This window comes from Polypterus senegalus, chromosome 14 (assembly GCF_016835505.1).
Source record: "Polypterus senegalus isolate Bchr_013 chromosome 14, ASM1683550v1, whole genome shotgun sequence".
Taxonomy (NCBI): domain Eukaryota; kingdom Metazoa; phylum Chordata; class Cladistia; order Polypteriformes; family Polypteridae; genus Polypterus; species Polypterus senegalus.
The window spans coordinates 138,182,797-138,205,881 of NC_053167.1; the positions used below are offsets into that span (position 1 = coordinate 138,182,797).

The 23,085-nt window shown below is 41.4% G+C and overlaps 5 protein-coding genes across 5 annotated transcripts; 3 read left to right on the forward strand and 2 right to left on the reverse strand.

The window, feature by feature from the left end:
• The first annotated feature begins 524 nt into the window (after positions 1–524).
• On the forward strand, positions 525–904 carry LOC120543526 (histone H4). Its single transcript, XM_039776627.1, has one exon. The coding sequence runs from the start codon at positions 543–545 to the stop codon at positions 852–854; it is 312 nt and encodes a 103-aa protein (XP_039632561.1). The 5' UTR covers positions 525–542; the 3' UTR covers positions 855–904.
• Positions 905–1,368: 464 nt separating this feature from the next.
• LOC120543524 (histone H2B 5-like) lies at positions 1,369–1,851 on the reverse strand. The gene has a single exon (XM_039776625.1). The coding sequence runs from the start codon at positions 1,788–1,790 to the stop codon at positions 1,413–1,415; it is 378 nt and encodes a 125-aa protein (XP_039632559.1). The 5' UTR covers positions 1,791–1,851; the 3' UTR covers positions 1,369–1,412.
• Positions 1,852–2,770: 919 nt separating this feature from the next.
• Positions 2,771–3,265, forward strand: LOC120543518 (histone H2A-like). The gene has a single exon (XM_039776618.1). The coding sequence runs from the start codon at positions 2,831–2,833 to the stop codon at positions 3,215–3,217; it is 387 nt and encodes a 128-aa protein (XP_039632552.1). The 5' UTR covers positions 2,771–2,830; the 3' UTR covers positions 3,218–3,265.
• A 3,197-nt stretch (positions 3,266–6,462) lies between these two features.
• Positions 6,463–7,259, forward strand: LOC120543511 (histone H1-like). Its single transcript, XM_039776610.1, has one exon. It carries the CDS (start codon positions 6,582–6,584, stop codon positions 7,206–7,208), a length of 627 nt encoding a protein of 208 aa, XP_039632544.1. The 5' UTR covers positions 6,463–6,581; the 3' UTR covers positions 7,209–7,259.
• Positions 7,260–7,668: 409 nt separating this feature from the next.
• On the reverse strand, positions 7,669–8,642 carry LOC120543516 (histone H3). The gene has a single exon (XM_039776616.1). It carries the CDS (start codon positions 8,135–8,137, stop codon positions 7,727–7,729), a length of 411 nt encoding a protein of 136 aa, XP_039632550.1. The 5' UTR covers positions 8,138–8,642; the 3' UTR covers positions 7,669–7,726.
• Positions 8,643–23,085: the final 14,443 nt, after the last annotated feature.

Below are 23,085 nucleotides of genomic sequence, written 5' to 3' on the forward strand. Positions count from 1 at the left end.
ATCACAGGAAATGCCCTGAAAGACTGATTGAGTCATGTTAAAACAATTAGAAAATATGAAAATTCTTGGGTATTGGCTATTGTACATAATTTGAAATAGTAAAATTTAAAATACTAAAAATATGTTGATACCAAGTTTTAAGAAATTACAGTCTTTTGAGTTATAAAGAAAGATGTAATGATAGTTGATGTTGATCTGTGAACTCGACAGCTAATAGTAATGTCTTAATTTACATACAGGAAGTTGTAAGAGGATTTAGTGTTTTGGAAGAGGTTGTTGTACATGTTTAGGACTGTTCAAGTAAAGAGTTACTCTTTTCCAAACAATGTGTCGCTGAGTTATTGGAACCCGCAATAAAAACAATACATCTGGCGGGCTAGCTTCTTTGTTCGTGAGACTTGTGGTCCGCAGCGAAAGACAAAATTCAAAAACCCGCGCAGACATTTCCTGTTCTGTTTTCGATCCGGTCGTCGTTTCGATCATATCAGGCGAGGATCCACGCGTTGTCGTGTTAATTAGTTGAAATCTAGAACGAGTTAAACATGTCTGGTCGTGGTAAAGGTGGAAAGGGACTTGGTAAGGGTGGCGCAAAGCGTCATCGTAAAGTTTTGCGAGACAACATTCAAGGTATTACAAAGCCTGCTATCCGTCGTTTGGCTCGTAGAGGTGGTGTGAAGCGAATTTCTGGCTTGATCTATGAAGAAACCCGTGGAGTGCTGAAAGTGTTCTTGGAGAATGTCATTCGGGATGCTGTCACCTATACTGAGCATGCTAAGAGAAAAACTGTCACCGCCATGGATGTGGTATACGCTTTAAAGAGGCAGGGTCGTACTCTGTATGGCTTCGGAGGTTAAGCAATAGTCGAGACTTAAAAAATAATCCAAAGGCTCTTTTTAGAGCCGCCCACGCTTTCTATTTGGAGAGCTTTCCTTTTGCGGTTCTGTAATGTCCATTAAAATGGCAAAGTTCCTTCCACCGTAGTAAGGATGGAGTTACACTACTTGGCAAAGGTGTTATCTAAGGAAGCGGATACTTTGCGAGCGATTCAGTTAGTTTATAGTAGTCCCGGCCATTTTAAACGTTTTAATTGTTAAGGAAAACCTCCACCCACCCCCAGATTTGTAACGTTTTAACCCATTTCTGGAACTTGGAGTAATTGCGATCTTTTTCTACCCAATCCTTGTGGCAATTTTCTGCCTTCAAACCATTCCTACTCTGCGGCGTTTGACAACTATAGTGGTCAAGAACAGACTGGTCTGTACAATTTCAGGCTCATTGCCATAAACGGGACTGTGGTTCTGAGAGAATAAAATGCATCAACCTCACAATTCTGTAAAGATTAATGGAGCGCTTTTGAGAAAATGTGGGTGGCTCTGAAAAGAGCCGTTGGTTTTAAGCAGAATTCAGGCAGTTTATTTGGAGCTGGTATACTTGGTAACTGCTTTGGTGCCCTCGGACACAGCGTGCTTGGCCAACTCACCAGGTAACAGGAGCCTCACAGCAGTTTGGATCTCCCGGGAAGAAATAGTGGAGCGCTTGTTATAATGAGCCAACCGAGAAGACTCTCCGGCAATGCGCTCGAAGATGTCGTTCACAAACGAATTCATGATTCCCATTGCCTTAGAAGAAATGCCCGTATCGGGATGAACTTGCTTCAGTACCTTGTACACATAGATGGAATAACTTTCCTTCCTGGACTTTCTGCGTTTCTTTCCTCCCTTCGCCTGGCTCTTAGAAACGGCTTTCTTAGAGCCCTTCTTAGGAGCAGGAGCAGCTTTCGGCTCAGGCATTGCTGTTAAAGCGTAGCGATGAGAAACTAAACAGCGAAACTCCCCGGGTTCCTCATTTTAAAGGCGGCCATGCAAATAGCAAGCGCCGCAGAGTTAAAACGTGGCCACCAACGACATACGAGCCGCTGTTTCCTTCATTTCAGACACGACCGTTAAGTTATGAATGAGTCAAAATTCGCGCGCACTTTTTTATTGGGCTCTGTGTTTTAAAAAGTAGGCTACATGTTAAGTTTGTTCTTTCTATTCTTTTTTCTTTTCTATAACGTTTCAGTATCCCTGTCAGCTTTACGGCAATCGTGGCAGGTAACAATACATGTTGTAAGCCCATCAGAAGAGACGAAACAAAGTAACTTGAACGTAATCGCGAGGCATACAATTAGTAGAGAGGAAGGGAAAAGGGTCAATAGCTTGGTAATCCGTACGCGAATGGGAATTCCTGGCATTTGAAAAAACGATTTTGAGTTTAACAATGTAGGAAAGTAAACTTTTTTTTTTTACTAAAGTAATATGTGCCCTCTTTTACCGTTTCAACAATAGCTGTGTAGCTCTACTCCTCTATTTATTTTTGTGCCCTGAGAAATCGCGAAAATCGTTCACGTGGGGACTACGTAAGTGCAGAATAAGGCAATGTGTATGCAGCACTTCGTGTGTTATGTTCCTCTGTGTTCCGCCTTGAACAAAATATATTTTATCATTTTTACATATAAAATTAAAATATCAGTTCAATAAAATCTACATTATGAGAGATATAAGGTGTTAAAGAAAATTGTGTGTATGTACATACCTGTATGTAGAACACAGGTATGATCAAAACAATAAAAACAATAATACTCTTTGATCGGAGATGTTATTTTTGCACTGGAGGCGTCGTCCAAAGGGTAGGACGTCCCTGGACCCCCCCTTAACCAAATGACGTAAGAGCAAATGCAAATGAGCGGTCCGTTTGTTCAGCTCGTCGCGCCCGAAGGAAGCCTTAATAAAAGCGCAACGTTGGCTACTGCGACCATTCCGTTGTAAGTAATTACTGTGTACAAGTCAAGATGTCTGGAAGAGGAAAGACTGGCGGTAAGGCACGTGCTAAGGCTAAGACTCGCTCTTCTCGAGCTGGTTTGCAGTTCCCTGTCGGCCGTGTTCACAGGCTCCTACGGAAAGGCAACTATGCTGAGCGGGTGGGCGCTGGTGCTCCCGTTTACTTGGCTGCCGTGCTCGAGTACCTGACCGCTGAAATTCTCGAGTTGGCCGGGAATGCTGCCCGTGATAACAAGAAAACCAGAATCATCCCTCGCCATCTTCAGCTGGCTGTGCGTAACGATGAGGAGCTCAATAAGTTGTTAGGTGGCGTGACCATCGCTCAGGGTGGTGTGCTGCCCAACATTCAGGCCGTGCTTCTGCCCAAGAAGACCGAGAAACCAGCTAAGAGCAAGTAGATGAGGGCGACTCGTTCATTAACACCAACGGTTCTTTTCAGAGCCACCTATCCGTTCAGACTGGAGCCTTTTCCATTCAGATTGTTTCTTGGTCGTTCAGCACTTTTTTTTAATGGGCTGTATATTGTAATCATTGGTATTTTATTTTATATTGCTTTATCTGAAGGGTTTCTTTAGCAAGTAGGTACTTGCCTTGTACTGTATAACTCCCATTTTATGTTTCGAGAATAAATCCACATCATCCATCTGTTCATGCTGGAGCCCTCTCCGTTAAGATTACTTAATGTAACAGCAACTTTTTATAGACTGTTCTCACTGGTAGTTTATCATGGACGTGGGCGCCTGTTTCTCTGTTGTTAATTGCTGTGTAAAACTTGCTTTTTCTTTTTGTAATCCTTTTTAAGGACTTGATCTGAAGGACCTCATGGTCCAGCCTTGGAAATCTTAACAGTATTGCAGTAGTGTAGCTTGGACTAAAGCTTGTAAGTGAACACTTTAAGTCCTTAGCACATTAAAGATACAGTTGTCCTTTACTAATGCGTTGTTCCACTTGTTTGGAACGCTTGTCTTTGAAACATATCTAAATGAAAGGTAAGTCTTTCATTCAGTTGTTTACTGTAGTAAAGGGTAGCCATTTTGGGATAAATGGCTGGCTGAGTTTCTAAAGGTGAATATTTTTCATTTTTTGGTGTGGCAGTGATTTTCATGTAATTTCCATTTTGTAGAAAACATACCTTGCCAAAGACAAAAACACCTGCTGTCCTCAGTCATGGATTGCAGTCTTCCTAGTCATTAGCTGTGTTTTCTCTTTGGCCCTTGGACAAAAGGAGCAGGGCCATATAGACTGGGACTTTCTAGCCCTAAAACAGATCTACTGATAATATGTTGATTAGCTAGAATATCTGACTTTTTTTGGTATATGGGAGTCTCATGTTGCGGGTTGGCTACACGTTTCCACTTGTCTTTTGGAAGCCTCTTCAACCTGCCACCTTTGATAATGTAACCAAGATAAGCAGCGTAAATGAGGACACGTGCATCCATGTTATGAGTTGTATATATATGGTGCTTTGTATGCAGTAACCCGTTTGAGTCTTGACTTTCTTTAATCAAGTAAGACCAAGGTGGCATGACAATCCAAGACTGCATAACTGATTAGCCAGACTGGGAACAGCAGAACAGTTTGATGTAAGTTTCTTGTAGTTAGTGACCTGTTTAAGGCTTCTCCAGAATGATGCATTGCATTTGCTGACAATTGTTCTTGCAGATGGTCAGAGGACTTTCTTTTGGCACATTTGATCCCTTTGTCCACTATATACTTGTGATGATCACAGTTCTCTTTCCAACTGTCCATCCATCCATTTCCGTAACCTTCTTATTCAAATCAGGGAAGCAGGGCAGCTTGTGCTTATCCCAGCAGCCGTGGGTGACAAGGCACGAACAAGTCTTGGACTGGGTTCCAGTCCATTGCAGGGCAAATACAGGCATTCTCCCAGTCAGTAGAACCAATTGAACCTCTCAAATTAACTGAAAGGGCACACCTTGGCACTGTGAGAGGAAACCGGAGCACCCATGAAGAAACAGAGAGAAAATGAAAACTCTGGATGGGGAACAAGAACAACTAGGGCTAGAACTTCCAGAAAAACAGCCTCCTAAGGAAAAACGTCTGCTCTGTCCTTGCATATACGGTTCCTCTGTATTATGAGACCAGTCCACCATGCCATTAATGTGAATCCACAAGTTTTTGTAGCTTTGTAGCACCCCCTCATACACTTCCTGAATAGTGCTCTGGTCGTTCAGCCTCTTTGATGCAACCAACGTCAATAAACTGTTCCTTGGTTTTGTTGATGTCAAGTCAAAAACAATTCTCTTTGCCTCATGAAACATGACCTGGTATTATATGTATAGTCCGAGGTGTCCACTGGGAAGAGATAAGGACATAGGACTGTTCCTTGTCGGCTCCACTCATGCTCTCATCTGCATCAGTGACACTGTTCCTCATTGTTACAAACTGTATTCTGTTGGACAGATAATCCATTTTCCAGCACCATTCAAGATTTCCCATGTGTACAATTGAAACAAATGTTAGTTTCACATTGTTTTCTTTTTTCCCTTTAACTGTATTTCAGAGGAGCAATACAATGTTCAGTATTGCAAAACAACACCTGCTACTTTACTCCTATTCATGCAATAATCCCATGCCGAACTGCAAGAGTGTGGAGCAGTACAGTGATATATACTTCTACGGTACATGGTTCAAATGTTGCTCCAAACACAGTCAGTACAGAGGTGACACAAGTCCTTCATGTCTTATTCATTATTTGGTCCTAGTTTTCAGGCTGTCCCTGCATGTCAATCTGAGTGTGGCTTGCAATTGAGTATCGCCTGGCAAACTTTCTATTTTCACCTTATGCTTGAAGCTCCAGGACACAGCCTCTGTCTTTACTCTCTCCATAACCGTCAAGTTGCACTAAAGGTGGTCAGGAAACTGCAGTTTAGATTATAATTGATCTCCAAGGTAATTGGATTGTGTGACTGTCTTCAATCCTATCTTTACACTTTCTTATCTTAAGTTAAAACAGATGGACCAATCTATCTATTTAATGGAAAAGCTGAACATGGAAGCAGGAAGCCTGAAATAAATTTAGTCATCTAAAATGTTGAGGTGTCTTTCATTTTAAAAATGCAATTGTCATTTTCAGTAATCAGAGCTAAATTATGGTTATCTGTAGCTGACTGGATCCGTCTAAAGATAAAATTTTCTATAGGCTATTTTATTATCAGAAGTGTAATACAGTTTTATGCCCAGGAATTTTGAAAGGAAGTTATTTTCTTTACAAGTGTCTGAAATAAGCCTGACAAAAATTAGGCAAACTACTCTTGTCGGTGTGTTAATTTGATCTTGTAGAGACCTCGGATTTTAAGTGGATTTCTGGATAAATTACATAAACACTTCTCGACATCAACATTAGATCTCTCTATTTTCAATCCAGTGCGCCTCCAGTTTAAAAGAAGGTGCAGTTACCGAGTATTCGAAAGGAAATCATTGTTTGTCTTGTAAAGAGTGACAGCTCGTCCTTTACGCGGTGCCTTTTTCAACTTCTGACCATTTAGCGGTACCTTCTTTTTAAATGATAGCACCAGATCTGCTAACAACACGTTTCTCTCGGTGTCTCGTGGTTGATCTTTCCGATTTTTTCCTCCTAAATTAGGGGGATTTTGTGAAAACAGAAAGCACACTCGTCAGGTCTCTTGTTACGTGAAACGCGCTGCTTGAGTCTGCACGGTTCTCACCAGTCTAATATGAGCGGCTGAGACGCGTCTCACTGGAGACTTTTACAGAGAAATCTTAGTGTGTTTGTTTGCAATGGCAGAAACTGCTCCAGCAGCGCCCGCTCCGGCTAAAGCGCCCAAGAAGAAAGCGAGCTCGAAGCCAAAAAAGACTGGTCCTAGCGTCTCTGATTTGATCGTCAAGGCTGTGTCGGCTTCAAAAGAGCGTCACGGACTCTCGTTGGCTGGGCTCAAGAAGGCTCTTGTCGCCGGTGGCTACGATGTGGAGAAAAATAACGCCCGCGTGAAACTGTCCGTAAAAAGCCTTGTGAGTAAAGGCTCTCTCGTGCAGACAAAAGGTACCGGGGCTTCCGGATCCTTTAAAATCAATAAGAAACAGTCAGAACCCAAGGTGAAGTCCACCAAGAGAAAGGCGACACCGAAAAAGAAGCCAGCGGCGAAAAAGCCCACTGCCGCCAAGAAAGTGAAGAAACCGGCAGCGAAGAAATCCGCGGCAGCCAAGAAAACTGCGAAGAAGCCTGCGGCAGCCAAGAAAACTGCGAAGAAGCCTGCAGCAGCAAAGAAAGCCACCAAGAGCCCCAAGAAAGCGAAGCCGGCTACAAAGCCCAAAAAGGCTGTTAAGAGCCCGAAGAAGGTCAAAGCAGCAAAGCCTAAGGTGGCCAAAGCAAAGACTGCAAAGAAGGCAGCACCCAAAAAGAAGTGATCCGTTTGCATGGCCCGATAGTTGTACACAAACGGCTCTTTTAAGAGCCCCCACACTTTCGAGAAGAGCAGATCTATTTTTAATGCGTTTTTGATCCATTTTAAAGGTCTGATGGCGTTTTTGCCGCTCTTGTGAAATGGCTGTAGCTTTTTTAGGGTTTGATTATTCTTCACTTGCACTAGCGTCGAGACGGCAGGTTTCAGCGTTTCAAATAGTTGCATACAGTTTACGTAAAACGCCGAGAATGCGCATAAGGCAAGGAGTGTGGATGGTGGGGTTCCTTTAACACTAAAGCAGGCTTTATCACTTGTATGTAGAAATACTCCCATCTTGCGTGTGCACTAAAAGCAGGGCCTCTCTATTACTTGGTAGTTATACATGCAACTTGCTTGTGCAACGCAAGAATGGCAGGTTTACCGTAGGGCACATTAAGAGGACTTTGTCTCTTAGTAAAGAGTTGTGGTGGCTCTTAAAAGAGCCTTTGTTGTTTGTGGACTTCTGTAAATAGATGTTCATATTTAAGCGCGTTCTCCGCGAATGCGGCGAGCCAGCTGGATGTCCTTCGGCATTATGGTCACCCTCTTGGCGTGGATGGCACACAAGTTGGTGTCTTCGAACAGACCGACCAAGTACGCCTCACTGGCCTCCTGCAGAGCCATGACGGCGGAGCTCTGGAAACGGAGATCAGTCTTGAAATCCTGAGCGATTTCTCTTACCAATCTCTGGAAGGGCAGCTTGCGGATGAGCAACTCGGTGGACTTCTGGTAGCGACGAATCTCTCTCAGAGCTACAGTGCCGGGCCTGTAACGGTGAGGCTTCTTCACGCCACCGGTAGCAGGAGCGCTCTTACGAGCTGCTTTAGTGGCGAGCTGTTTACGGGGAGCTTTACCTCCAGTAGACTTACGGGCTGTCTGCTTCGTTCTTGCCATTTCGACAACTTCAACACAATTACGCACTCTATAGGAACAGAAAATGAATAGAGAAACACTTGCACGAAGCGCTTTATATTAAGATCCTCTCGTCTTCTGATTGGGTGAAACGTATAGGGGCCGGGTTCTCTTTTAGGCTCTGCCCAGAAGTCTCCTTTCGACAGTCCATTTTAAAAGCTCGGCGCGCAATTTGAACGGTGCTTTTGTTTCCGTCTCTTCATTTTTTAACGGCTTTTGCAGTCAGCTCTTCATAGAAAGCCAGCGTATTGAACGCCTTTTACTCGCCTTTATCACTGTGATGTTTTTTGCCAGCCAACCTTAATTGGAATGTCTTCCCATACATTTTGTTACGGATATAACGCACTCAAAGAGCGCAGTCGAGAGAGAAAGTGAACACAATTGAGTACAGTTGTTAGATTAGTAGCAATTTCTGAATATGAATGTAGGAAAGGAATGTGAAAACGATTCAGAAATACGCAAAGTACACAGTGTTCTCCTATAATGCTGGAGCACGGGAAAGGCGCTATATGAATAAAATGTATTATTAAGAAATGGACAATCTGAAGCTTAAATCAATGTTGTATTAAAAAAAGAAAGCGTTTAAAACCTTTTCTTCTTAATCCTTTCACAGAATGAGTGCTAGAAACTATTTTCAACATCACTTTCAATAAGGGAAGAACATCCATCCATTTTTCAAACCCTCTTAACAAGGGCAGGGTTTAGCCATCGGCTGGAGCCTATCCCAGCCGTCATCAGGCACAAGTCAGGATAAACACCTGGGGCCTCAGGTATAGAACCTGGGGGCTGTTCCACGAAGCGAGCTTATAAAATCGAGGATTATTTGTAATAGCCTCGCTTGAGTTAGCCTAACGGTTCACTTCAGGCTCATTGAGTTCCACGAACAAAATTCAGGTGTATTTAATCTCCGCTAATTCAAGCCAAGCTTGATAAGCGAGGCTCGTGCGCGTCCACGCGATATAAAAGGCAGCCTTGTTAATCGATGCTGGATAAGTAAGAATGGAAACTAAGGAAAGAGCTGCGTTTTTTTTGCAGGCGGAGCAATAATTATTATTACAAGCCTATGAGGACTACAAAGCTATAATAACTAGAAAGGGGAACACGAGCTGTATTATCAAAGCTCGTGAGGCTGCATGGCAGAAAATAGCTGACAAGTTAAATGCGTAAGAACATGATTTTAGTAACCTTTGTGTTAAGGATGTCAAACTATTTAACAACTAAATGAGAACAGTTTCAAGCCTTCAAAATGTATAGTCATTAAAATTTCCTTTTACATATGCATTTTGTTACCAGTTGTAAGGTACTTTAAGGTTATTTTAACACATTGATAAACAGGACAGCATGTTAATTATATGGGTTCATCTTGGATAAAAAGTGATATATAATTGTAATTATTAATATAATTATTAATAATGCTTGGTTTCAGGAGCAACATGAGTGGAACGAAAAGGTCCTGGCAGCAAGCGAAGAATGCGTCATTATTGGCATACGCTCCTGCTGCAGTATTGCCACATTATGCAAAACTGCACAGGCTACTACAATGTCACACGCTCTGTCTGGTGTAACTCTGAGATGCCGCAGGCAGTTAAACCTGGATTTTAACTGTCCAAATGTTATTTCAATGCGTGCCCTTGTCTTACAATGGGCATGGTTGAAATGTCTTTCTGCTTGTGTTGCAGGATTTGTATGGGGTGTGAGAAGAAACGGTAGACATGGGTATCCTCTGTCACCAAGCAGCACACCAGGAAAAATTCCTATAATGGAAAGTAGACACATTAGACTGTAATTTAATAAACTATAGTATATTTGTGAATTTTAGTTGACTTGCCTTGTCTGAGGCTTTGAGCCAGTGAAGACTCATGAAAAATTCTGGCATCATGTACTGATCCTGGCCATTTTGCCACAATGTTTGAAATTAGATGTTCAGCAGTGCATACCATCTGAAACATTTTAGGAAATGGTAATGACATACATTGCTAATGTTGGACGACTACACTTTCACCTCTTGTATATAAATGTGAGATATTATCAGTACTTACCTGTACATTAATACTGTGATCTGATTTGCGGTTTATGTAATCAGGCTCTGTTGGACCTGCTGGAGCCTTTATCCTCACGTGTGTACAGTCAATGGCTCCAATGACGTTAGGAAAGCCTGACAAATTAAATTCAGTTACTTATCAGGTAATGATTTATGTGCTGTAAATGAGTAGATGTTTAAAGATTAAGCACCATTAATTCCAAAGAAAGTTTCCTTAATGGCAAGAATTCCTCGGTGGCCAGGAAAGGTAATAAATATATTTAAAAAGGACTTTAATGCAACGCAAACCTTCCTGATTTCACGGCACACTGTAGCTTTGCTTAAATGTTCAGCATCCCCCACACTGTACAGAAATGAACCACTGGCAAAATAACATAAGCGATACACAAAGACTGTGCAACCGTAAGGGCTTTAGAGCGACGTGTGTTTTAGAAATGTAAGGTTCCAATAACTGACACAAATATGCAATACTGTGTCTACTAAATCTATAGCGCTCGTATAAATAATCATCCACAAAATGCAACGGATCTATCCTTGGCCGAAGTAATTGTGGAACCTGTTGCCTTAAAGCTCTACGAATGAGCCTCGCTCCCTCATCAACTGGATTATGAATAAATGGGCACGCCATGGTTATTCATGTAAAAGCCTTCAATGCACTCCTTGTCATTTTATACTTTCTAAGTAATTAGAATCGCCTGCATGTAATCTGTAATAATTTTATATTGGAGGGTCGATGTGTGCGAAAGAGGGAGTGAACAGCATCAGAATAATCCCAGCCCCGCAGAATGTCGTGCTGTGACATCACATGGCTTGTCCAATCATATTCATCAAGCTAAGCTAAACTTCACAACTAACCTGCCACGGAGCAGGCTTGTCCAAGAGCATATGTTGGCATAGTAATTAAGCGGAGCTTCAGGTTAGCCTCGTTCGTGGAACCGAATTTCGAGAAATTAAACCGGGATTATCGAAATAAGCCTGGATTTTGAGGTTAGCTCGCTTCGTGGAACAGCCCTCTGGTCACACTCGGCAGCGTGCATAAGATGGGCTTTATAAAACGTGGATTTGGGATTGAAATTGCCTACAGAAGTTACAGAAAGTTTCAACCATCCTTATGTCCTACATGGACTTTTTTTGATTTTGGCATTTTAGTGACTCCAGGCTGTAGAACGATGAAGTTAATCGAAAATCTAATTTCACTGCATTTCAATGTCACATCAGTCATATTCTGATGTCTGTCCATCCATCCATCCTAGGGTTGCCAGATTAGAAGATTAGAAATATGGGACACTTTTAAAATCTCTCTCTATATTACACACCCAGGCCAATATTATATTGTCCCTGAAAGGTCAGTATGGGACAGGGGACAAAATGATCAAATATGGGACATGTCCCGTATATAAGGGACATCTGGCCACCCTAATCCATCTGTCACATTTTCTAAACCTGGTTGTTAAAACCTGATAGGGACCAGCGATTGTGTGATTTCTTCATGATGTACTTTGTAATATCAGCTCAGTTTCAACAAACAACTCCAAGTGGGCAGCTGTAGGATTTCTAAATTGGTGTATAAAACAGTCATCCTCATGAAAAATGAAACAAATAACTTTAATGATATTCAATTGACATATTTAATTGTGGCAAAATAAGGACTTTCTTATTAATAAGAACTTAGGAAATGTACACACAGCATAGCATTTGGGTACAACTCAGTTAACTAATTTCAGAGTTAGTGAATTTTCTGTTATGTATTTCCTTCATCAAAGAGACAGATATCACGTTTGTTTTTTTAAATATTTATTAAGAAAGATATGTGTGACGTGAAGGAGATTTGCTCAGCCTGCCAAACACGCTGCAGCCATGTGCACTGCCGTTTAGAATCGCTCATTGCAATACTGACGATCTGTTTGCTGATAGGAACTTCGTTCATGTGTGTAACAGAGGAGAATACCTTACACCAGTGTTACTCAGCCCTGTTGGTGTCGCTACCCATCAGGTTCTGCCTTGGTGAATTGTGCACCATCGTCAGAGCAGGGGGGGTTGATCGAGCACGAATATTGAAGTGATGATCCTCCTCAATCCACTACAACCTAATTCCATTATAAACAACAGCAACTTGTGACCTGTCGGTAGAGAAACATAGCTGTACTGTAGACAACATAATCAAGTTGAAATAACCTCTTTCATGCTAAATTTGAAACCGTGAACTAACCTGTATTTGAAATTGTTTAGAGTATTCCTGTATCTGTTTAAAGGATTGACAACGTGCAAGTGAAAATTGTTTTGGGAAAACAGATTATAATGTTTGTGGATTTATCCATCCATCCATCCATCCATCCATCCTCTAAGCACACTTATTCAGGGCAGTGAGTTTCAGGAGCCTAACCTAGAAAGAAAATGGACATAAACAGGAACGTCCCCTGGACAGGGTGTCATTTCATCACAGGACAAACACACACACACACATTCATTTGGGCCAATTTAGCAATGTCACTTCACCTAAACCGCATGTCTTTGGTTTGTGGTAACAAGCCCGCACCAACACGGGGAACACCCGGTACACTCTGCCACTCCAGGGATAGAGCAGCTGATTGTTTTCCTGTTGTGGAGGACACAGTGGTTACTGTTTGGTGACTTACATCTCCAGGCATGAGAATTCTATTTTGATGATCTTCTGATGCCCTCTTCTGGACATTCAAATGAAGACTTATTGTCATTGGATGCGTTTACATGAACTCACAAAACAAGGATGAGGTGAATAACCCAGTTAAAGTAGAAACCTGGTTTCTTAAAAACGTCTTTATATGCATGACTTACAGACTTCTTCTTTGGCAAAATGCTCTGATGTCATCAAAATGTCTCTCTATTATAAAAGAAAATCTTGAGACGAGTCTAGACTATTGCCAAGATATTTTATTAAGTCCCGCCCACCTCTGAACCATTTCCGGTTAATGGCCCATGCCCACAGTCCTCTCACCTCTCATCCATATGAATGCTTTTGTCAGACACTGCTCTTGCGCTCTTATAAATTTTTACGTTTTCCTCACTTTAAGTTCCCTATTAAAGAAGACTTATTATTGTCCAAATCTTATTGAGGAATTTCAAGCCAAAGGTTTATCAACATTAAAAATGAGTACATGGGCAATCCTAGCAGCTAGAAACGATAAAGTCAAACAAATTTATGTGAAAATTGTTGATTGGTTACACTGCAATTGGTTAAATGCTTATAAATGGACTATGCTGACACAGTTGGTGGGGATGGTGCTGAAGATGAAAACATCAACTTAAAATATCACGAAGAATATTTATAACCGTTAACACCGTCTGGTATTCCACCGACCAAATTACTATTGAAAGAAGGATGTATCGTAATGTTATTGTGTAATTTATTTTTAAGTAATGGGCTATGCAATAAGCCAAGATTAGTTGTATTCATAATTGGTCGAACAATTCTGACATGTAAAATTTTAACAGGTGCTTTTTAAAATGGCAAAACTGCAGTGCCACAAACTGTCCATATTCAATGTTTCGAAAGAGCAGAGCTGAATTTTATGTGCATTAAGTGTATTCGAGATCGAGATTAAGTTATTTTTATAAGCACCGCTCTGTGCATATTTTTTATTTAATCTATAATCTGTTTTTATAGATTTAATACATTGTTCATCTAAAGGTGTAATTGTAATTAAATTATTCGTATTTATGCCCCACTGCCTAGATTTTTTACATGCATTGAGGTTAGTTATTAGAGTAGTAATGCAGTGCACTTTTGCGGAAGACTTTGTTAAAGAATTACCATGTCCTAGTACAGCATTAAGGAAAGGGTGAGGAGTAGAAATAGCGAGTCAAGAGAGACAAATTACTTTAGAGATGTTTTTGGAGAGGACACTGGCACCAAATCTATTTGTATGCAGACCATCCCGCTTGAAGAAACGTGGCCTCTCTCAGAAGAGGTCCCAGTTGTCTATGAACCCGATGTTTTGATTCTCATAGAAGCCTTTCAGCCAGGTGTTTAATCCCAGCAGACGACTTTAATACTCATTTGATTTTCAAACAAGAGGTAAGGGACCCGAGATGAAGATTCTTGCAGACGGGGTCCTCTCCTTCGTGGCTTTGATTACTGCCTTGAGATTGTCTGACTGTCGGTGTCTCACATCATTTACCCCGGTGTGTATTACAATGGATCACACTGCCCTGTTCCTGTGCTTCTTGAAGACTGTTGGCGCACGTCTCATAACGTCTCGGACACGAGCACCGGGATAACAAGAAACAAAAGATTTCTGATTAGGGCATGCAATGTTTAGATTTCTTACGATTGAATCACCAATCACAAATACATAATGCAGGGTTGAAGGCAAACTGGGGGTGTGGAGAAGGTCGAACCGGTTCTGGGTAGAGATGCTTGCCTGTGCAGATGGAGGTGTTCTAGCTTTAAACCCCCACCTGCATAACTGAAACAAGCCAAGGTCTTCATTGTTGGTGTCGATGCTCTTACGACGAGGTGCAGGGGTGAAGCTCACTTGGCCTTGGAGGTGAACAGTACAGCATGGAGTCGATTTTACCGAAACTCGATGTGTTGTGTCGATTTCAGATGACGGAGATGATTTTTGCAGCAGCCGAGCCTTCAAATCCCTCAGGTACCTCCGTCTGGACTGGACTTTCTGGATCTGGTCGTCGAGAGCCTGGAGTTATTCGATGATGTGATTTATCTCACTGTCGGCCATTGTCTGCTTCTGCTTGCACTTCTGCTTCGTGCCCTAGGAAAGAATGAGAGACAGAAGTTACTATAGGACTACAAATGAGGCTTCACCAGTGTGTTATAAAGCCTGAGCAGAACCTCCATGGACTTGCACTCCACACATCAAGGCGCTATATAACCTGACATTCTGCTACCTTTCTTAATGGCTTCTTTACGTGGTCTGGAAGTTGATAATGATGAGTTCACTATGACTCCAAAATCCTTCTCATAAGGTGGACTCTAAATTTTCAGACCTCTAATTGTGTATTCAAACCTCACATTTTAACTTCCTACATATAATACTTGACATTTACTGACATTAAATTTCATCTGCCAACAATCTGCTGAAGACTGTCTGCTGTCCAAGTCCCTCTGCATTCATTAAATGGTTCTAGATTATCTGCCAAAATACCCAGCTTGGTTTAATTTGCAAACTTCATCAGCTTGGTATGTATATTCATATCCAAATCATTTATACAGTATATATTAACAATAGCAGTGGCCCCAGCACTGCTCTCTGCTGGTCACCACTATTAACATCAGCCAATTCTGATGAGATTCCTCACACCATCAACCTCTTCTTCCTGTGTCTGACCAAATTCTGTACCCATCTGCAAACATCACCCTTTACTACCATTTTTTTATTTTGATTCCCAAAGTCTCATGTGGTGCCTTATCAAATGCTTTCTGAAAATTAAGATAATAATAATAATAAAGAGTCAGTTTACTTTTAATTCAACTTTTTGTTAAAGATATGTTGAAACAGTATGTCCAGATGACACAATGCACATACTGCAGATCTTTGGTGGCTCAGGTCAGGAAGGTAAAAGGAGGATGGATGTTATTTTAACAGCACTTGTAGGACTAAACATAATGTAGCGTGGACTGCCAGAATGGATTCTATTGCTCCTTCCATGGATCTTTTACGAGGCTTGGTATCCTTAAAAAGGAAGCTTACTTTGGCCACACTAAATGGAATTCTGGAATCTTTCTTCTTTCATGGAGAACCGAAGTTCTGCCTTTCACACTCTTTCATCTCTATGTTTTTAACCTTTTTTGATTCATGTTAATTTGTGTCATGGTCATCAGCTTTGGCTTTTTGGGCAGGTTTTGTATGAGTTACGGCTGCTGAATTACTGGCTGGTTTAGCTGATTAGTCTTCCAATATTGCCTCAGGACTATTGCATTTCTTGAAGTGGCATTTATCATATTGGAGAGTCCCTTGAAGGGTTTTTTGTTTGGGTGAGTTTCTAGTTGGGAGAAAAGTTTGATGGAGTTCTTCTGAATGAGCTGTGCTGTTGAATTGGTGTGGATTTTGTGCCTTGGTGTGTCAGGTTGTTGGTTACACACCATGGTGAGTTGAGTGTCATTCTTAAGGCTTTGTTTTGAAGGCACTGACTCTGTCAGATGAGTTCTTTGGAAGTGTATCCCCATAATGGTGCTACATACAGTAAATTAGTTCTAATTATGCTTCTGTACAGAAGTATTTTATTTGTGGTGTTCAGGTTACTTTTACTACTCATTAGTGGGTCCAGTAGGTTTAGTGATCTTCTTGCTTTGGAGATGGTTTCTCCACATAAGACCTTGCCTAATATAACTCCCAGATATTTTTCTTTATCTTGCTATGGAGTGGGACTACCAAACATTATGGTACCAAGTGGTGATTTATGTCTTCTACTAAACAGAATTGCTGTTTTTCTTTCTGGCTTGATGCTGACTCTCCATTTTTGAAACCATTGCTCCAGGGCTGTGACTGCCTCTTGTAGTGACAACTCAAGTTTGGGTTGACTTGTAGAGGACTGTAGTATCATCTGCGTATTGAGCCAGTGTTGCGCTGATTGTCTTTGGCATATCACTGACAAAGAGGTTGAAGAAAAATAATGAAAGTAGTGAGCCTTGTGGAGCTCTGGCAGTTACTTTCTTGGTTGATAATCTGATGCCATTCAGCTTTACCTAGAATTTTCTTCATTTAAGATAATAGGCTGTGAAGTGAATTAGGTAACCTGGAACACCTGTTTTAATCATTTTGTAGATAAGTTCTTTGTGCCACACTTTATCAAACACTGTGGATACATCAAGGAAGATTGCCCCAGTAGATCTGTTAGTGTTGAAACTTTCAGTGATGTATTCCAATACTCTCAGTATCTGGTGACTGGTACTGTATCCTGTTCTGAAGCCATGTTGTTCTTCAATGATTATCTGTAGCTGTTCTGTATATTTCTGAAGTCTTTTCAGTATTATCCTTTCAACTGTAATCCATACCACATGCACTTGAGTGCGAGTCATCCAACTGAAGATAAACATGTCTGGGCTGGCCAGTACTTGGATGGGAGACCATCTACTAAAAAGCTTGAGTTGCTGCTGGAAGGGTTGTTGGTGAGACCAGCAGGGGGCTGATCTTACATTGTGGTTTGTATGTGGATACCAATGCCCCAGTGCAGTGATCAGGTCACCGTGCTGTAAAAATGGCACCAACCTTCAGATGAGATGTAACTCTGAGTTTCTGACTCTCTTTGGTCATTCAAGATTCCTGTGCTCAAGATCTTTCGAAAAGAGCAGAGTGTATCACGATGTTCAAGGCTAAATTGCCCTCCATGACCTAGTCATTCAGGACCCCTAATTATCCCCTGTCTCTAATTGGCTATCTCTCAAATGATGTGGCCTATGTGCCGCTCCAGTTTAAGGGCTGGAAGATGAAAGACACTTCAGATGATTGTACATTTTCCCCATAATAAAAATATTTCTCATTGCTAATCTTTCCATTCACTTTACAAACCGTTAATCCAGTTTGGGGTCATTGAGTGCCAGAAAGTAGCCTGGCAGCACTGGTCAGAAGATGTGATCCCTGGACGGGTTATAAGTTCATTCAGTTTGGAGTTTTCGATGAACCTACCATACATGACTTTTGAATGGAGAAATAAAATAAAAATATGTAGTGCACTCAGAGAAAAAGATGCAACTCCATTCAAGTAATTCCCACCTGTCTGGGTTTTGAGCCCACCCATGAGCCTGGAGATGTAAGTCACCAAACAGTAACCACTGTGTCCTCCACAACAGGAAAACAATCAGCTGCTCTATCCCTGGAGTGGCAGAGTGTACCGGGTGTTCCCCGTGTTGGTGCGGGCTTGTTACCACAAACCAAAGACATGCGGTTTAGGTGAAGTGACATTGCTAAATTGGCCCAAATGAATGTGTGTGTGTGTGTTTGTCCTGTGATGAAATGACACCCTGTCCAGGGGACGTTCCTGTTTATGTCCATTTTCTTTCTAGGTTAGGCTCCTGAAACTCACTGCCCTGAATAAGTGTGCTTAGAGGATGGATGGATGGATGGATGGATGGATAAATCCACAAACATTATAATCTGTTTTCCCAAAACAATTTTCACTTGCACGTTGTCAATCCTTTAAACAGATACAGGAATACTCTAAACAATTTCAAATACAGGTTAGTTCACGGTTTCAAATTTAGCATGAAAGAGGTTATTTCAACTTGATTATGTTGTCTACAGTACAGCTATGTTTCTCTACCGCCGACAGGTCACAAGTTGCTGTTGTTTATAATGGAATTAGGTTGTAGTGGATTGAGGAGGATCATCACTTCAATATTCGTGCTCGATCAACCCCCCCTGCTCTGACGATGGTGCACAATTCACCAAGGCAGAACCTGATGGGTAGCGACACCAACAGGGCTGAGTAACACTGGTGTAAGGTATTCTCCTCTGTTACACACATGAACGAAGTTCCTATCAGCAAACAGATCGTCAGTATTGCAATGAGCGATTCTAAACGGCAGTGCACATGGCTGCAGCGTGTTTGGCAGGCTGAGCAAATCTCCTTCACGTCACACATATCTTTCTTAATAAATATTTAAAAAAACAAACGTGATATCTGTCTCTTTGATGAAGGAAATACATAACAGAAAATTCACTAACTCTGAAATTAGTTAACTGAGTTGTACCCAAATGCTATGCTGTGTGTACATTTCCTAAGTTCTTATTAATAAGAAAGTCCTTATTTTGCCACAATTAAATATGTCAATTGAATATCATTAAAGTTATTTGTTTCATTTTTCATGAGGATGACTGTTTTATACACCAATTTAGAAATCCTACAGCTGCCCACTTGGAGTTGTTTGTTGAAACTGAGCTGATATTACAAAGTACATCATGAAGAAATCACACAATCGCTGGTCCCTATCAGGTTTTAACAACCAGGTTTAGAAAATGTGACAGATGGATTAGGGTGGCCAGATGTCCCTTATATACGGGACATGTCCCATATTTGATCATTTTGTCCCCTGTCCCATACTGACCTTTCAGGGACAATATAATATTGGCCTGGGTGTGTAATATAGAGAGAGATTTTAAAAGTGTCCCATATTTCTAATCTTCTAATCTGGCAACCCTAGGATGGATGGATGGACAGACATCAGAATATGACTGATGTGACATTGAAATGCAGTGAAATTAGATTTTCGATTAACTTCATCGTTCTACAGCCTGGAGTCACTAAAATGCCAAAATCAAAAAAAGTCCATGTAGGACATAAGGATGGTTGAAACTTTCTGTAACTTCTGTAGGCAATTTCAATCCCAAATCCACGTTTTATAAAGCCCATCTTATGCACGCTGCCGAGTGTGACCAGAGGGCTGTTCCACGAAGCGAGCTAACCTCAAAATCCAGGCTTATTTCGATAATCCCGGTTTAATTTCTCGAAATTCGGTTCCACGAACGAGGCTAACCTGAAGCTCCGCTTAATTACTATGCCAACATATGCTCTTGGACAAGCCTGCTCCGTGGCAGGTTAGTTGTGAAGTTTAGCTTAGCTTGATGAATATGATTGGACAAGCCATGTGATGTCACAGCACGACATTCTGGGGGCTGGGATTATTCTGATGCTGTTCACTCCCTCTTTGCACACATCGACCCTCCAATATAAAATTATTACAGATTACATGCAGGCGATTCTAATTACTTAGAAAGTATAAAATGACAAGGAGTGCATTGAAGGCTTTTACATGAATAACCATGGCGTGCCCATTTATTCATAATCCAGTTGATGAGGGAGCGAGGCTCATTCGTAGAGCTTTAAGGCAACAGGTTCCACAATTACTTGCCAAGGATAGATCCGTTGCATTTTGTGGATGATTATTTATCTGGCTATAGATTTAGTAGACACAGTATTGCATATTTGTGTCAGTTATTGGAACCTTACATTTCTAAAAACACACGTCGCTCTAAAGCCCTTACGGTTGCACAGTCTTTGTGTATCGCTTTGCGTTACTTTGCCAGTGGTTCATTTCTGTACAGTGTGGGGGATGCTGAACATTTAAGCAAAGCTACAGTGTGCCGTGAAATCAGGAAGGTTTGCGTTGCATTAAAGTCCTTTTTAAATATATTTATTACCTTTCCTGGCCACCGAGGAATTCTTGCCATTAAGGAAACTTTCTTTGGAATTAATGGTGCTTAATCTTTAAACATCTACTCATTTACAGCACATAAATCATTACCTGATAAGTAACTGAATTTAATTTGTCAGGCTTTCCTAACGTCATTGGAGCCATTGACTGTACACACGTGAGGATAAAGGCTCCAGCAGGTCCAACAGAGCCTGATTACATAAACCGCAAATCAGATCACAGTATTAATGTACAGGTAAGTACTGATAATATCTCACATTTATATACAAGAGGTGAAAGTGTAGTCGTCCAACATTAGCAATGTATGTCATTACCATTTCCTAAAATGTTTCAGATGGTATGCACTGCTGAACATCTAATTTCAAACATTGTGGCAAAATGGCCAGGATCAGTACATGATGCCAGAATTTTTCGCGAGTCTTCACTGGCTCAAAGCCTCAGACAAGGCGAGTCAACTAAAATTCACAAATATACTATAGTTTATTAAATTACAGTCTAATGTGTCTACTTTCCATTATAGGAATTTTTCCTGGTGTGCTGCTTGGTGACAGAGGATACCCATGTCTACCGTTTCTTCTCACACCCCATACAAATCCTGCAACACAAGCAGAAAGACATTTCAACCATGCCCATTGTAAGACAAGGGCACGCATTGAAATAACATTTGGACAGTTAAAATCCAGGTTTAACTGCCTGCGGCATCTCAGAGTTACACCAGACAGAGCGTGTGACATTGTAGTAGCCTGTGCAGTTTTGCATAATGTGGCAATACTGCAGCAGGAGCGTATGCCAATAATGACGCATTCTTCGCTTGCTGCCAGGACCTTTTCGTTCCACTCATGTTGCTCCTGAAACCAAGCATTATTAATAATTATATTAATAATTACAATTATATATCACTTTTTATCCAAGATGAACCCATATAATTAACATGCTGTCCTGTTTATCAATGTGTTAAAATAACCTTAAAGTACCTTACAACTGGTAACAAAATGCATATGTAAAAGGAAATTTTAATGACTATACATTTTGAAGGCTTGAAACTGTTCTCATTTAGTTGTTAAATAGTTTGACATCCTTAACACAAAGGTTACTAAAATCATGTTCTTACGCATTTAACTTGTCAGCTATTTTCTGCCATGCAGCCTCACGAGCTTTGATAATACAGCTCGTGTTCCCCTTTCTAGTTATTATAGCTTTGTAGTCCTCATAGGCTTGTAATAATAATTATTGCTCCGCCTGCAAAAAAAACGCAGCTCTTTCCTTAGTTTCCATTCTTACTTATCCAGCATCGATTAACAAGGCTGCCTTTTATATCGCGTGGACGCGCACGAGCCTCGCTTATCAAGCTTGGCTTGAATTAGCGGAGATTAAATACACCTGAATTTTGTTCGTGGAACTCAATGAGCCTGAAGTGAACCGTTAGGCTAACTCAAGCGAGGCTATTACAAATAATCCTCGATTTTATAAGCTCGCTTCGTGGAACAGCCCCCAGGTTCTATACCTGAGGCCCCAGGTGTTTATCCTGACTTGTGCCTGATGACGGCTGGGATAGGCTCCAGCCGATGGCTAAACCCTGCCCTTGTTAAGAGGGTTTGAAAAATGGATGGATGTTCTTCCCCTTATTGAAAGTGATGTTGAAAATAGTTTCTAGCACTCATTCTGTGAAAGGATTAAGAAGAAAAGGTTTTAAACGCTTTCTTTTTTTTTTTTAATACAACATTGATTTAAGCTTCAGATTGTCCATTTCTTAATAATACATTTTATTCATATAGCGCCTTTCCCGTGCTCCAGCATTATAGGAGAACACTGTGTACTTTGCGTATTTCTGAATCGTTTTCACATTCCTTTCCTACATTCATATTCAGAAATTGCTACTAATCTAACAACTGTACTCAATTGTGTTCACTTTCTCTCTCGACTGCGCTCTTTGAGTGCGTTATATCCGTAACAAAATGTATGGGAAGACATTCCAATTAAGGTTGGCTGGCAAAAAACATCACAGTGATAAAGGCGAGTAAAAGGCGTTCAATACGCTGGCTTTCTATGAAGAGCTGACTGCAAAAGCCGTTAAAAAATGAAGAGACGGAAACAAAAGCACCGTTCAAATTGCGCGCCGAGCTTTTAAAATGGACTGTCGAAAGGAGACTTCTGGGCAGAGCCTAAAAGAGAACCCGGCCCCTATACGTTTCACCCAATCAGAAGACGAGAGGATCTTAATATAAAGCGCTTCGTGCAAGTGTTTCTCTATTCATTTTCTGTTCCTATAGAGTGCGTAATTGTGTTGAAGTTGTCGAAATGGCAAGAACGAAGCAGACAGCCCGTAAGTCTACTGGAGGTAAAGCTCCCCGTAAACAGCTCGCCACTAAAGCAGCTCGTAAGAGCGCTCCTGCTACCGGTGGCGTGAAGAAGCCTCACCGTTACAGGCCCGGCACTGTAGCTCTGAGAGAGATTCGTCGCTACCAGAAGTCCACCGAGTTGCTCATCCGCAAGCTGCCCTTCCAGAGATTGGTAAGAGAAATCGCTCAGGATTTCAAGACTGATCTCCGTTTCCAGAGCTCCGCCGTCATGGCTCTGCAGGAGGCCAGTGAGGCGTACTTGGTCGGTCTGTTCGAAGACACCAACTTGTGTGCCATCCACGCCAAGAGGGTGACCATAATGCCGAAGGACATCCAGCTGGCTCGCCGCATTCGCGGAGAACGCGCTTAAATATGAACATCTATTTACAGAAGTCCACAA